The sequence below is a fragment of the Megascapheus bottae genome, chromosome 12 (genome assembly GCF_031878675.1).
Source record: "Megascapheus bottae isolate mThoBot1 chromosome 12, mThoBot2.hap1, whole genome shotgun sequence".
In the NCBI taxonomy this organism is placed as follows: domain Eukaryota; kingdom Metazoa; phylum Chordata; class Mammalia; order Rodentia; family Geomyidae; genus Megascapheus; species Megascapheus bottae.
In genome coordinates, this window is record NC_143520.1 from 2,403,692 (window position 1) to 2,417,722 (window position 14,031).

A 14,031-nucleotide genomic window follows, 5' to 3' on the forward strand; every position below is an offset into this window, starting at 1 on the left:
TTCTACTTTCTGCTTCTTTTGTGATCATATGCGATTTTTTCAAATTTCAATTTTACTGCTTACCCAATGGGTACATTATTTCTCTGGACATTGATAGTTAATATTCAAAGCACTGTAGTACAGTGCCTATTTCAACAGATAGAGGAGATGGATTCTCTTCTTGCAATAAGTGTCCATGCCATGTAGGGAGGCAGAGAAAACCTGGATGAAATGATGCAAGAAAAAGTTTAGAAGTTACAAATTGACAGATGCTACCAAATAGTTTTTAGCACTGAACCCTCTTTGGGAATAAGAACCAGGATAAATGAACACAATTAGGACACTGGAAAAGGTTTCCTGAAGATGGTGAAATGTATTTGGGGTTTTGAGAAAAACAAATTTGGATTAAAGAAAATTTGCAAAATGACACTTTAGACATAGTTGACTTTGGCCCAGGGGAAAGAAAGACTTCATTTCCAATGGTTGTGTAACCATTAAAACCGTTATCTCCTTTCTTCATGTAGTAATTTAAGATGAACTAGAAAACATATTTAGCAATCTGCCATATCTATCCTTCACTCCTGCTCCTATTTATAAATCACTGATATATTTTGATATCACTTGATATATCACTGTATATCAAGACTAGTCCCCAAATATTGTAATACTGTTACTTTCTCCTTCCATTTTCTGTGCTCAGTCATTTTTCATCTAGTTAATTTATTTATATAACTTTTGACCTTGTTCCTGTACATTTCATTAAATAATCATAAGCCAGGTGGAGTTCCTATGTTAACTAAATGACTTCCTATCTCTCCTAAGTAGAACAAATGTCTTCCTGAAAACATTTACTACAGTCACAAACTTGTTTATGGGCATGTAAGAGATAAAAATTTGTAAACTCGAGTTACTGCTGACATTTTATAAGTGCTATTAAAGCAATATGTGTAGGAAGCTCTCTGTCTCACTGAGAATTGGAAGGCGGAGACTTAATTTTCTGTGCATATTATTGACAATCAGAAATTGCTAGACCAAAGCAGAGAAATCCTCCAATGATGGAGAGTAAAGGTGGCTTCCCGCTTTTGTTTTCTTTCCTTCTCAGTGAGTACTGTTTTCTGACTTCATGAAATCTCTTTGCTCAGCGATTTCCCATTGAGAGGACTTACTGCTAGAGCCATAGCACTAAGGTCATTCCTGGTACAATGCCTGAAAGGGAAGGAGTAGAGGGACCAGAAAGAGGAGACTCTGAAGACTGTGGAAGGAGCAACCCCAGAGCAATCTGTTTTCTATTATCTCTTCCAGACTGAACTCATTTGGATGGAAGGGTTTTATTATTGTTATCACCATTTTCATTACCTGTATAGGGATAGTACCTCCCCCCACATTTCTTTCAAGTGAAATTATTCTTGAGTAAGGGTAGCTAATAAGTGCTATTTCATATCTGTGAAAATAGAAAGAGTCAAATAGCCAAGGGCTTTGAAGCAGTTTCTATTCTTTTTAAAAAAAAACTTTTTTTATTATAATATATGGAGGGGTTACAATTATATTCACCAGATAGGAGGTGCATTACTTCTTAGACATTGATACTCCTTCTCATATTTTTGTCCCCATTTCCCATCCCCCACCCCTCCTAATCATTTTGTTTTCCACCTTCCCTTTCATATTTCAAATAAGCAAACAAATGTATATACAATATACCAGGTAACAAAGTCAGATACAGTAACAACGTGAGATTAGCCAAAGGGCAAAAGGGAGAAGAGAAATAACATGGTACATTAAGAGCAACCATCACACAAGGAAAAGCTATTTCCATATCCTGGAGGTCCTTTCATTTAGCCTCATCCTTTATGGCCTTATGTATCTAGGTTTTGCACTATTGTAATCCTCAAGAAGTTTCCATTCTTGAGCTTTAGTATTTACAACTCAAAAGTTTTAATTGTTCAGGTCAAAGAAAAACATCAAGGGAAAAAGGATAAAAACAGAGACTCGGAGAGAGAGAGAAGGAAAAGGGAAAAAAAAAGGAAAAATGAATAAAGAAAAAAGAAGGAAAGAAGGAAAGGAAAAGAATCAATTCTTGGCTAGTAGGGGCTTATTGGTCTCCATGCCCAGCAATCTCTTCATGAAACGGAATTCTGCCCAGCTATTTAGAAGGCGGACGTCTGTAGACCCCAGCTCGGTTCCTTAGCCTCTGTCTCTTCTCAGGAGGCTCTTTTCTGAGACACGGATATTTAAAGCCACTTTGCTTAAACCTTCTCCAGCTCTGACTTTCTGTAGAGCGAACGATCCCAGAGAAAAAGCTGCCAGTAAGCATGCTGGAAGGAAAACAGCTCCGGGGAGTGGGGGACTGGCGAGGGGCGGACCTGGGGAGCAGGTTCTTCAGTGCGCAGCAGGGGCTCGAAAGGGGAGGGGGACCATTAATCTTTGAGGGGGCTTGTGGTATCCTCCCAGCTCAGCCAGGCGTTCTCACCCCACCTCCTCCATCCCACAGCCCTCGCCCGGCCATCACCCCCTCCCATCCGTGGAAGAGGACCGGGTGGAAGGACTGGGGTGGGGTAGGAGGGTGGAGGGGAGACAGAGCCGCCCTCTTGCCCAGAGGTGGCCGAGGGGGGCTGCGGTGGTTGGCCCAGACCTCCCTTCTTCTGGCCCCTGCGGTCAGAGCGGCCACAGCCCACCGAAAGTTAGCTCTCCCTCTGCCTGCAGGACTTGGCAAACTTAAGTGCACCCTGCACTCTGAGTTTTCTCCTCCTGTCCCACCCCCACCGCAGCCCCACCCCCTCCTCCCCTGCCCACGGCTCCGGCCCCCCGTCCTCCTCCCTTTGGAGCATTTAAAGCTCCCTCCCACCCCATCGTCCGCCGGTGATTCCGGGGCCGTGGCACCCCGGGACCCCCGACACCCCAGGGCGTCCGCTATCTTAGCTGAATTCTACTTTTGTTTGTGTTTTCTCTCTCTGGCTTCTTCTCCTGCTCTGCTCTGATTGATGGCGGAGGGCGAGGAATAAATAGATGCCGCCGCGTCCCGAGGCGCACACACTGGGGAAGAGGAGCCGCCGGGCCCGGGGCGCAGCTCGGGGACGCTCTGCGAGGCGGCTGCGGTGATCTCCGCCGCGCTCGCTCGCCGTGTCCGCTCCCGGTGGGCAGGGGAGAGCTCGGCGCTGCCACCCAGCTGCCCCGGGCTGCGCCGCCGCTGCCGGCCCCTTCCCGCCGGGACCATGCTGCTGCGGCGGCGGCTGCCGCGGGCCGGGCTGCCCGCCCTGGCCGCGCTGGCCGCGCTCAGCCTGCTCCGGGCGCCCCGTGCCCGGGCGGCAGCCTGTGAGCCCGTCCGCATCCCCCTGTGTAAGTCGCTGCCGTGGAACATGACCAAGATGCCCAACCACCTGCACCACAGCACCCAGGCCAACGCCATCCTGGCGATCGAGCAGTTCGAGGGTCTGCTGGGCACGCACTGCAGCCCGGACCTCCTCTTCTTCCTGTGCGCCATGTACGCGCCCATCTGCACCGTCGACTTCCAGCACGAGCCCATCAAGCCCTGCAAGTCGGTGTGCGAGCGCGCGCGGCGGGGCTGCGAGCCCATCCTGGTCAAGTACGGCCACGCGTGGCCCGAGAGCCTGGCCTGCGAGGAGCTGCCGGTGTACGACCGCGGCGTGTGCATCGCCCCCGAGGCCATCGTCTCCGCCGAGGGCGCCGGTGAGTCCGGCGCTGCCCCCCAGACGCCGCGCCTCCGCTTCCTCGCCTCTACCCTCTGTGTGCTCCGTCCCTCTCCCTGCTCGTCTCCCGGGGTCACCTCCTCTCCCTTAGTCACCCATCTGTTGAGTATCAGTCCTTTTGGGCTCTGAAGTTCACCCTCCAAAGGGACGTTGCCATCCCGGGAGCTGAGCCTTCTGGAAACTCCACCGACTCTACTTTCTTCTCCTTTCCGTTTTCAAGCCCGCATCTGTTCCCACTTCCTCCCCTAACTTCTGTGTTTCGTTGTTGTTTATGTGTAATCTTTGAGTAGTTGTACGAAGAGATTTCTAGTCCACGCGTCGGCTTGTGAGCAAAGCGCCTCTGATCAGCGTCGCTCCTTTTGTCCTTGCTCATCTCTCCCAGTCCCATCCACAGCATTAGGTGATTTCCATCTCACATAGGGACATTGAATAAGTCGACTGCATTGCCCCACCCTTTCTCTTTCCTAATATTACTCTGTCTCCTCTCCCCTTTACAAAACATGTTTCAAAACTCTTAGTTACATCGTTACTATTTTAAAATTCCAAGGGTTGTGTGGAGAAAACAGGAAACCAAAGCTCTCATTTTCTTCTTGTCATTAAAAACATTTGCTAAAATAATTCCAGCAACCTTATTCTACCCCTCATGTGTTATTGGTAGGTGTTTGTTCAAAATCCAGTTCACGCAACTACCTTTACCTTAAATTTCTTCCTTCTTTCAATGAGATAATTTGCAATTGCATTACAGACTGAAACAGTTGTGAATTATTGCTAGGCACTGCTAATTATTTTCTATGGTATGTTCCAGCCATAGATCTGGCAGAGTGACTTCTGGGCTCTTTGCACATGCCCACATGCCTCCCAGTCTACTTGTAAAAAGGAATTATATTTTAGGCATGTTAGCTTCATATTATTATGAATAATGTTATTTTAACCTCTCCTTTTGATTTGCCTTTAATGCATATCATCATCTACATGTTCTACTATGAAAACTTATTGCAAAGGGGGCATTTAATAGAATTAACCACAAGTTGTTTTTTTACTGGTGTAGGGTATAATTATGACATTCATCACTCAGAAGCCTCAATTAATTCCAGTCAATACAGTCCATTTAAGTAGCATTACTGCTACTAATTACTCCAAACTACAAATTTTACACACACACACACACACACACACACACACACACACACACTATTTATACTTATATTAAAATGAAGTTTAAGAAAACCCTAATGGTTCTCTTTTGCAGCTTCCTAAACAACTCTTCAAATGTGTTGACTTGGTTACCCCATCTCTGTTCATTTATTGGACATCAACTTTTCTTTCTCTGTCTTTAGACATGCTCCCCGTACCCTGTTTATTTGTATTGAATGGTTCTTAGTTACCAGAGAATTGCTTCAGAAAAATCACCTTCTGTGCAGTGATTCAAACATAAAGTGAGAGAAGGGAAAAACACACATTGCCGGAAAGTTAAGATATTTTATGCTCTTTTTGATGGTCACCTCACTCGGTTGTCTGTTTTTTGAATAAAAATATTGCCTTCTTTTGTTTCTCCTCCTCCTTCCTCTTCCTTCTTTTGAGATGGTTTCTCTAGGTAGCTCAGCTTGGCCTTGAACTTACAATGATCATACTTCTACCTCTCAAATGCTGGAGTAGCAGAATGCATTGCATTTGTTGTCTTGGTTGGCTAGGCACTTGGAATCAGTTAGATGTTGTAGCTCTTCTCAGGTCATGGGCTAGGGACCATAAGTGGCTGTGGTTCCTTCTGAAATCATTCTCTTCTGAAAGGACAAAACTTGCCTTTAAACCTCTTCTCCAGAGATGGATTAGGAATGAACAAGGTTTGGCAAGGCTAAGTGCTCTCAAAAAGCCATAATCAACATGGATGGAAAGCAGTTTCATCAAGTGTCCCTGAGTTACCTATCACCATGGACCAAACAGGGAACAATAGCCCCATTGAAGCCTTCACATAAGACATGCATGGAGATAATTTGTTCATCTAGGGGATTTGATTTCTGTGCTGCTAAATGCCATATATTTGTTTTGCTGACAGCAGTCTTGCCAAAAACTAAGTAGGACAAGTATAGTTGGAATCACATTTTAATGATGGTCTTTGCAACCCCAAACTTCAGCATGAAGCAGACTCCGATGCAAGAAGGGAGTTGGAAGTGAGGTGGAGATGGAGAGTGGAGAGCGGAGGGTTCCCCTGACTTCCAAGACCAGTTGGTTGAAAATTACACATTCCCTATGCTGGGTCAAACCTACAGACACCTGGAATTACTTAGGAACTACCACATGTGGCGAGGCTTATTTACAATGCAATATACTTGGTTTAGTGGACATGATATATCATAAAACAGATTGTTTTTCTTCCTCCAGGTAGAAACTGAGTCCCTATAACTTAGGGCTAGAAATGATCTAGCCAGATAGAAAATGCAATCTTCCTGAATAAAAAGGGAGAACATCTCACAGTCCTATATATCATCCTGAGGATTTTCCAACTTCTGCCACTCATGATTGTCTGTCCTTTCATAATATATTGTCTTTTAACAAGTATCCTTAGGACATTATACAAAGCAAGGTCTTACTGAAATAGAGTAGTGCTTCAGATTATTTCTTTCCCTCCTTTCAAAACCGTGAAGGAAGCTAAGCAGCCTATAATCCTAGCCACTGAGGAGAGTAAGAACGGGAAGACCTGGTTCCAGGCCAGCCATCAGAAAAAGAAAAAGTTTGAAAGACGCCATTTTGACAGAAAAATCAGGGGATGGTAGTGTACTCTTGTCATCCCTGTAATGATGGGAAATGTAAATGCGTGGATCTTGTGTCAGCACCTGGGCAAAAACAGAGGCCCTACCTCAAAAATAACCATAGTAATATCGGCCGCTGGTGGCCTACACCTGCAATCCTAGCTACTTAGGAGACTGAGATCTGAGGATCACAGTTGGCAGCAAACCTGACCATAAAAGTCCCAAGTCCACTAGACTTTTATCTATAATCATTATCAGAAAAAGCCAGAAGTGGCACTGTGGCTCAAGTGGTAGAATGCTAACGTTGAAGAGCAACAACAGCAACAAAAAAGGAGCCAGGAGACAGACCCAGTGGCTACCTGCTGTAATCCTAACTACTCTGGAGGCTGAGATTTGAGGATTGCCATTCAAAACCAGCCCCAGCACTGAAGTCCATAAGACTCTTTTTTTTTTTTTTTTTTTTTTTTTTTGCCAGTCCTGGGCTTGAGCTCAGGGCCTGAGCACTGTCCTTGGACTTTCTCAAGGCTAGAGCTCTACCACTTGAGCCTCAGCACCACTTCCGGCTTTTTTCTATGTATGTGGTACCGGGGAATCGAACCCGGGTCTTCATGCATGCTAGGCAAGCACTTTAACCACTAGGCCAAACTCCCAGTCCCTGAAGTCCATAAGACTCTTATCCCCAACTAACCACCAGTGGTGGTTGTGGCTCAAGGGGTAGGGAGGTAGACTTGAGCTGAAGAGCTCAGGGACAAGACCCAGGCCCAGAGTTCAAGTCCCAACAAAAGAGAGAGGGAGAGAGAGAGAGAGAGAGAGAGAGAGAGAGGGAGGGAGGGAGGGAGGGAGGGAGGGGGAGAGAGAGAGAGAGAGAGAGAGAGAGAGAGAGAGAGAGAGAGAGAGAGAGAGAGAGAGAGAGAGAGAGAGAGAGAGAGAGAGAGATAGTACCTAGGCCCAGAGTTCAAGCCCCAGGGCCATCAAAACAAACAAATGACAAGATAACAACCCAGAGTAAAAAGGACTAGAGATGTTTTCTTTAGCTAGGGTACCTGCCAAAAAGGTCAAACCCCAGTACTGCCAAAAATGAAAATCAAACAAGCAACAACAACAAAATAAAAACACAAATGAAACTCAAAGTTTCTTTTATCTTTAAAAAATGTTACATATTGCCATATATATCTCACATTTATTCTCCCTATCCACTTTTTATTTATTATAGAGTTTGGCTTCATGTAATAATACCTTTTTGTGTTTTATCTAAGAACTCTTTTCATTTGGCCAGTCAGCAGATTAACTAAAACATCTAGTCAAATCTTTAAGAATCCTGGTAAATACAGTACCAATGTAGAGTCAGGCAGATCAGGCATTGAATCGTAACTCTACTCACATCTACAGTTACCAGTTTTATATCTGGCTATTTTCCTGTAGCAGTTTCTAGTACTTCTCAAATAGGGATACAGCCTAGAACTTTTAAGTAAATGCACATACAACCTAGAACTTTCATCAGACAAGTATTACTGGGATGAAACTTATTTCTTCTGCACATGTACTGGATATTTCATTTTCTATAAATCCCCTTTGGACTCAGGTTTGAGAGTAAATCACCTTGGGAGTGACAGGATACACGAATGAGACTGATGTGCGCCTGTAAATTAGAGGTAGTTTACCTCAAAACTCAAGCATGTAAGAAAACTTAGGCGATTTCACAGCTGTTTGTTCAACTCCGGTAGTTTGCTGTGCCAAAAGCTGTATAATCACCCCTCAGTTACTGCTGGCTTCCCAGCTGGGCTCACTTGTACCCCAGCTCTTGCTCAAAACATTTGGCAGGGCACCTCCTCCCCCACTCAGTTTCCACATGCAGGAACTTGTGTTTAATCATTTCTCCCCACTCTGAGGAACAGGCAGTCTTTTCTTTAGCCCTGGCTGAGAAATATTTGAGGGACCAAACACCAAGAAGCAAGGACACGAGCAGGAATGTGGAATGGAAATTGCAGATGAGTACTAGAGAGAACCAACACGAGTCGAAGGACTCTTCATCATGTGACGTGTTCTGGATGGGGAGTGGAGGGACATTTCAGTATTATAGCATTAATATTATTTGCTTAAATGAACCAAACAAACTAAATAATCAGCCAACAAGCTTATCAGGAATATTGAGACCATATCTACATCTTATTTTAATGAATCTGTTTTGGAATTAATCAAAGAAATGCTTGTACAAAGTAATGGATCAACCATACTCTGATGTTTAAAAGCATCTTCGGGGACACAGGTCATTAGCAGCCACAGAATAAAAGCTAACAGTGCTTAACATGTTGTTGACATTGTCTTAAGTGTGTCGTGCTGGTGAATTCTCCTAACAGCTATCAAGTAAGTACTGTTACTCCCATTTCACAGAAAGCAAAGCCAAAGGGCACAGAGAAATTTGGTGACTTGACATGCTAATTCAACTGGAGAGAGAGAGAGAGAGAGAGAGAGAGAGAGAGAGAGAGAGAGGATATTCAACTACACTCTTCCTTAAAAAAAAAGTAGGTGATATCTACCTTTATGAAGAATTGATGTCTTTTGCCCATCTGATCCATTGCCCATAATGGATTCAAGAGACAAGAAATTACTGATTGCACTGCTGAGAAACAGAAGAGAACATACACTCATAGCTTTTTCACCCAGACCTGAGTTGTCAGCCTCGGTATGTCCCAGAGGGACTCATTACATCCTGCTCCTGCCTTTGCTTATTCTCTTCTAGCATTCTCTTGTGGCTGACATGACTCTGTGCCTTAATCCTACTTCATTCCTAATTCCTACATTCAATAAGCATCAAGGGCTATTAGATCTATCAAGTATCAAATTTTTGTTCCTACCCTCTCTAATGCCATTTTCTTATGGATAATTTTTGTATGGACCATTTTTCATACGGATTATGGCCTATATTATAAATGATTTTTTGATTTCCATTATATCTAACAGTATGGTTTTTCTGAAGTACAGTTCTATTGCTTACAATCCTTTGTCTTTGCTCCAGGATCCCTTACCGCCTACCCCAACTCTTTCTCTAATGGAAATCTCTATGACATCTTCTAGAAATTCCTGGGACATAAAACCTCCTGGTGATATAGTATTTAAATATTTTAATTCAAGAAAATTTTCATGCTAGAGCTCTTGGGGAGGCATGACACAAGTTGTATAGTGCTTATCTAATTTTGATGCTTATTTTCATAAATTTAACCATCTGGAGCTATTTTTTTAAATGATTGTTAAACCACTTTTCGAATAGTTTCCACTCTAAAAATCCACTCTGTCTTAGAGTTTTGACCACTGAGTTCTAAGTGTCTTTAACAGTATAGAGACACATGCCTGTGACTCTGAATATGAAAGAAACAACTGTTCATGTTGACTTAGCTGTTTCAAAGGAGTTTCCCCCCACCAACAGTTTTATTTTTCATCTTGCATAAAACTTTGAATACTAAACATTTAACATGTGCATCAGTATAATTTATTCATCTACAGGGAGATGGTTTTTATATAAACCATATGTATTTTATCACATTATTATTCAGGAAGAGGAAAACTATTGGCACATTACATGAAAACTTGGAGACATTTATCATGAATGAATAGAATAAAAGTCATTAACTTGGTTAAATGGAAACTCCTTTGTATAACTACTTAAAGAGAAGAAAAGAGAGCAAAACTTAATACTTTATGCACAGATTAAACAAAATGTTTTAGAATTACTGTTGATTGTGTAATTATCTATGCATTTGCTTTGTTTATTTTCCAAATAGCAATCTTTCCTTGTACATGGATTTTCTTCCTCCCTCTCTCCCTCCCTCCCTCCCTCTCTCCCTCCCTCCCTCTCTCCCTTCCTTCCTTCCTTCCTTCCTTCCTTCCTTCCTTCCTTCCTTCCTTCCCTCCTTCCTTCTTTCCTTCCTTCTTTCCTTCCTTCCTTCCTTCCTTCCTTCCTTCCTTCCTTCCTTCCTTCCTTCCTTCCCTCCCTCCCTCCCTCCCTCCCTCCCTCCCTCCTTCCTTCCTTCCTTCCTTCCCTCCTTCCTTCCTTCCTTCCCTCCCTCCTTCCTTCCTTCCCTCCTTCCTTCCTTTTAGTTTTTAGTGCCAGAACTGGGGCTTGAGCGCAGAGGCTGGTGTTCTACCACTTGAGCTACACTTCTGGTCTTTCTTCTGGTTGTAAGAGTATCATGGACTTGCCTGAACAGTGGTCAAACTGATCAGATCTTGGCCTTCTGTGTAGCTAAAATTACTGGCATGAGCCATAAGCTCCCAGCTAATTCCTGAATTTTTTTTGCCAGTCCTGGAACTTGAACTCAAGGCCTGGGCACTGTCCTTGGACACTTTTACCCTGCCACTTGAGCCATAGCACCATTTCCAGCTTTTTCTGTGTATGTGGTACTGAGGAATTAAACCCAGGGCTTCATGCATGCTAGGCAAGCACTCTACTACTAAGCCAAACTCTCAGCCCTAATTCCTGAAATTTTTATGTTCAGCTGATGCAACTTCAATAGTTCGGTCATACTAAAGAATAGATCTCATCCCCATTTGACCACGAATACAAGTGCCAACCTCACAACACAAAAATATACTTCCTTGAGACGTGATTCTTATCAAAATCAAATTTATCATTTAATTAGGTTTTATGTGGAAATTCTTGAAATAATAAATATATTGTTATGCTTTCTTTATTCTGTTTCAGACTTTCCCATGGATTCCAATAATGGAAACTGTAGAGGGGTAAACAGTGGTGAGTATAGTGCTATCTTCCTTTTTTCATTTGGGGTCTAATTAGCCTTTGATGTGATGTTGATACTCAATACGTATGGAAATTTGTGCCATAACCCTTAAAAAGCAAAAGTGAAAGTTCCTTTCCAGCTGGGTACTGGTGCTTCACTCTTGTAATCCTAGCTACTTAGGAAGCCAGAATCCGGGGACCAAGGCTCAAAGCCAATCTAGGCAGGAAAGTCTGCTAAACTCTTATCTTCAATTAATGACCAAAAAGCTAGAAGGAGAGGTATGGCTCAAGTGCTAGAGTGCCAGCTTTGAGTGAAGAAGTGAAGCAAGACTGTGGGCCTGAGGTTCAGCCCCAGTATCAAGAAACTGTATATGTGTGTATATGTGTTTACTTGTGCACACACAAATAGAAACTTTTTTCCATTGTATACTAATTTTATTTTTAAATATTAGCATATAATACAATGACAGAAATTTTAATGTATATATGGATTCATGTAATTACAGATAGGATTCAGAACAATTCTATTACAACTTCAAAAAATTACTTCATGCTGTTTACCTTTACAATTGCATTTTCCTTTTCCTTAAGCTCTGGCCAGCACTGATATGCTCTTTTTCACTGTGCTAATATCTTTTGGGGATTGTCAGATAAATGGAATGACAATATTTAACCTTTTGAGATTGACTTTGTCACGCAATATTATGCCTTTGAGAGTTATTAATCTATATGCATGGATGATCCATTCCTTTAGTTGATGATTATTTTATTACTTGGATGTATTGCCATTTGCTTATCACTCCTCTGCTTAAAAATTTTTAGGTTGTTTCTAATTTGAGCAATCATGAATAGAAGCTCTTTAAATATGTGTGTACAAGTTTTTACATGAATATGAAATTTTATTTCTCTGGAGTAAATTTCTAGGATTAGGATAGCTCAGTGTGTGTTTAACTTTATTAAAAAAATGCAAAACCATTTTCCAAATAGCTGTTTAATTTTGCACTAGCTTTCCATAAAAATTCTAGCTGCTTTCTATCTTTACTGTCAATTGGTATTGCCATTTTTAAAAAAATTGTTGGTCATTTAATAGGGATGTAATGAAAGTTCATGGTGCTTTTCTTTGCATATTCCTAATCATCAATAATATTGACTACTTTTTCAAGGCTTATTTTGCCATCCTCTTATATCCTTCTGGTCAAATGTCTATTCAGTTCTTCTGATTAAACTGTAGTGTAAATGCTAGTCTTCTGTGGTTGGTGATTTCAATGCAGTTCAGTTTCCCAGAGTTTTGTCAGTGCCTTTCACACCACTTCCATATGTGTCCCACACAGTGATAAGTGTGAGACCTACTCCATAGTTCATTGTTTAAGGTCTCAGATACACTATCTCATGTCAGATTTACACACACTCAAGAGGGGGTCCTGTAGTTTGTCAACAGCGTTACCAGATCTTCCATTATGGGTTGTTTTTTTTTTTTTCCATTTTTGTCAGTCCTTTGACTTTAGTCTTTTGGCAAGGAAGCTTGGGCCTTATTTATCCTATTGTACGATACATTTCTTGTGCTCCTGCATCTGCGAGCAAGAAGTGAGCAGAGATAGGCAATGAGGTTCATTCCTGACACCACAGGTCCTCAAATCAGGAAGGAAAGTTCTCTTCCATCATGGTTTTCCATTCCTTTGATGCAGTGTTTTCCCTTATTGCTATCTTTCCACCCAACTCTTGCTTGAGGGGTGGCTTACAAAAGACAAGAGTGTGGTAAAGGTTCTCCCCACTTGTTCATTTAGCACTGGAGGGCTTCTCCTAGAGTATTCTCTATACAGTGTCCCATCCTAGGTCACAGGCTATGTGCAAACTAGACTGGTAGACAGCAGAGAAGGAAAATTGCTGCGCCATATCAGGTTGCTGGGCCTGCTACTATTTACCATTGTGCATTCTTAAGAAGAAGAGACTTTATGCATTCTGCTTAGGCTTTCAAACTACAGTGGGACAAATAGGATGGAGTCTAATTACTCCATCTCACCATAAAGTAAACCTTTTTAGTAAAGTGCAGAAAAGGTGTACTATTGAGGCACTTTCATAAACACTCTCTTGTAAATACCACACATCCTAAGGTATCACTAGCCCTTCAAAAGCTGCCAAATCACTAACTCCACCCTTCTTCCCAAGTATTTCTGCTAGGAGAAATCTAATATACTAATTTTGCCTGATTTGGGATTTTATATCCATGAAATCATGCAATATGTATTTATCTGTGCAGATGGCTTCCTTTGCTCTTCATTTTGCTGTCTGTAACAATAGACTTTCACTGTAATTTCTTTATAGTAGTCTATCATTGGAGGTGTTCATGGTGATTTTGGATTGGCTTCTGTTGTCATTCTGTGACTAAAGGTTGTATTTATTTCTACAAGAATATTATATATTATATTATAACTACATTCAGTTATAATGTATTTCTATTTCACTTCCCTCTAGATATTAGCTCCGATTGGGGTCCATGTGTCCTATATTTTTAGATTTCTTCTGAGTGAAAGAGAAACATTTATTAAGTTGTAAATGTGTGTGTGTGTGTGTGTGTGTGTGTGTGTGTTTATGTAGTGTGAGTGTGTACACTGGGGCTTGACCTCAGGACCTGAGCAGTATGCCTTAGCTTTTTCAGTCAAGACTGAGATTTTACCACTTGAGTCACACCTAAACTTTTGAAATGAGTCTCATGGACTTTTTTTCTAGCAGTGGTCTTCAGATCTCAGCCAACTGAGTAGTGAGGTTACAAGCATGAACCACTACTAGTGCATGGCATCAATGCATTTGAAATATTTATTTTCACTAGATTTAAACAACTTTCATTATTACTTACATCTTATCAGGT

At 42.1% G+C, this 14,031-nt stretch overlaps 1 protein-coding gene across 1 annotated transcript in view; it reads left to right on the forward strand.

Annotated features, from left to right (window-relative positions):
• The first annotated feature begins 3,182 nt into the window (after positions 1–3,182).
• Positions 3,183–14,031, forward strand: part of Frzb (frizzled related protein) — a 30,468-nt gene continuing 19,619 nt past the window's right edge. Inside the window, exons 1-2 of the mRNA XM_090342513.1 lie at positions 3,183–3,663; positions 11,130–11,177. Of these exons, the coding sequence (XP_090198639.1) occupies positions 3,189–3,663; positions 11,130–11,177 (523 nt within the window). The 5' untranslated portion in view covers positions 3,183–3,188. The remainder of the gene's footprint in view (positions 3,664–11,129; positions 11,178–14,031) is intronic.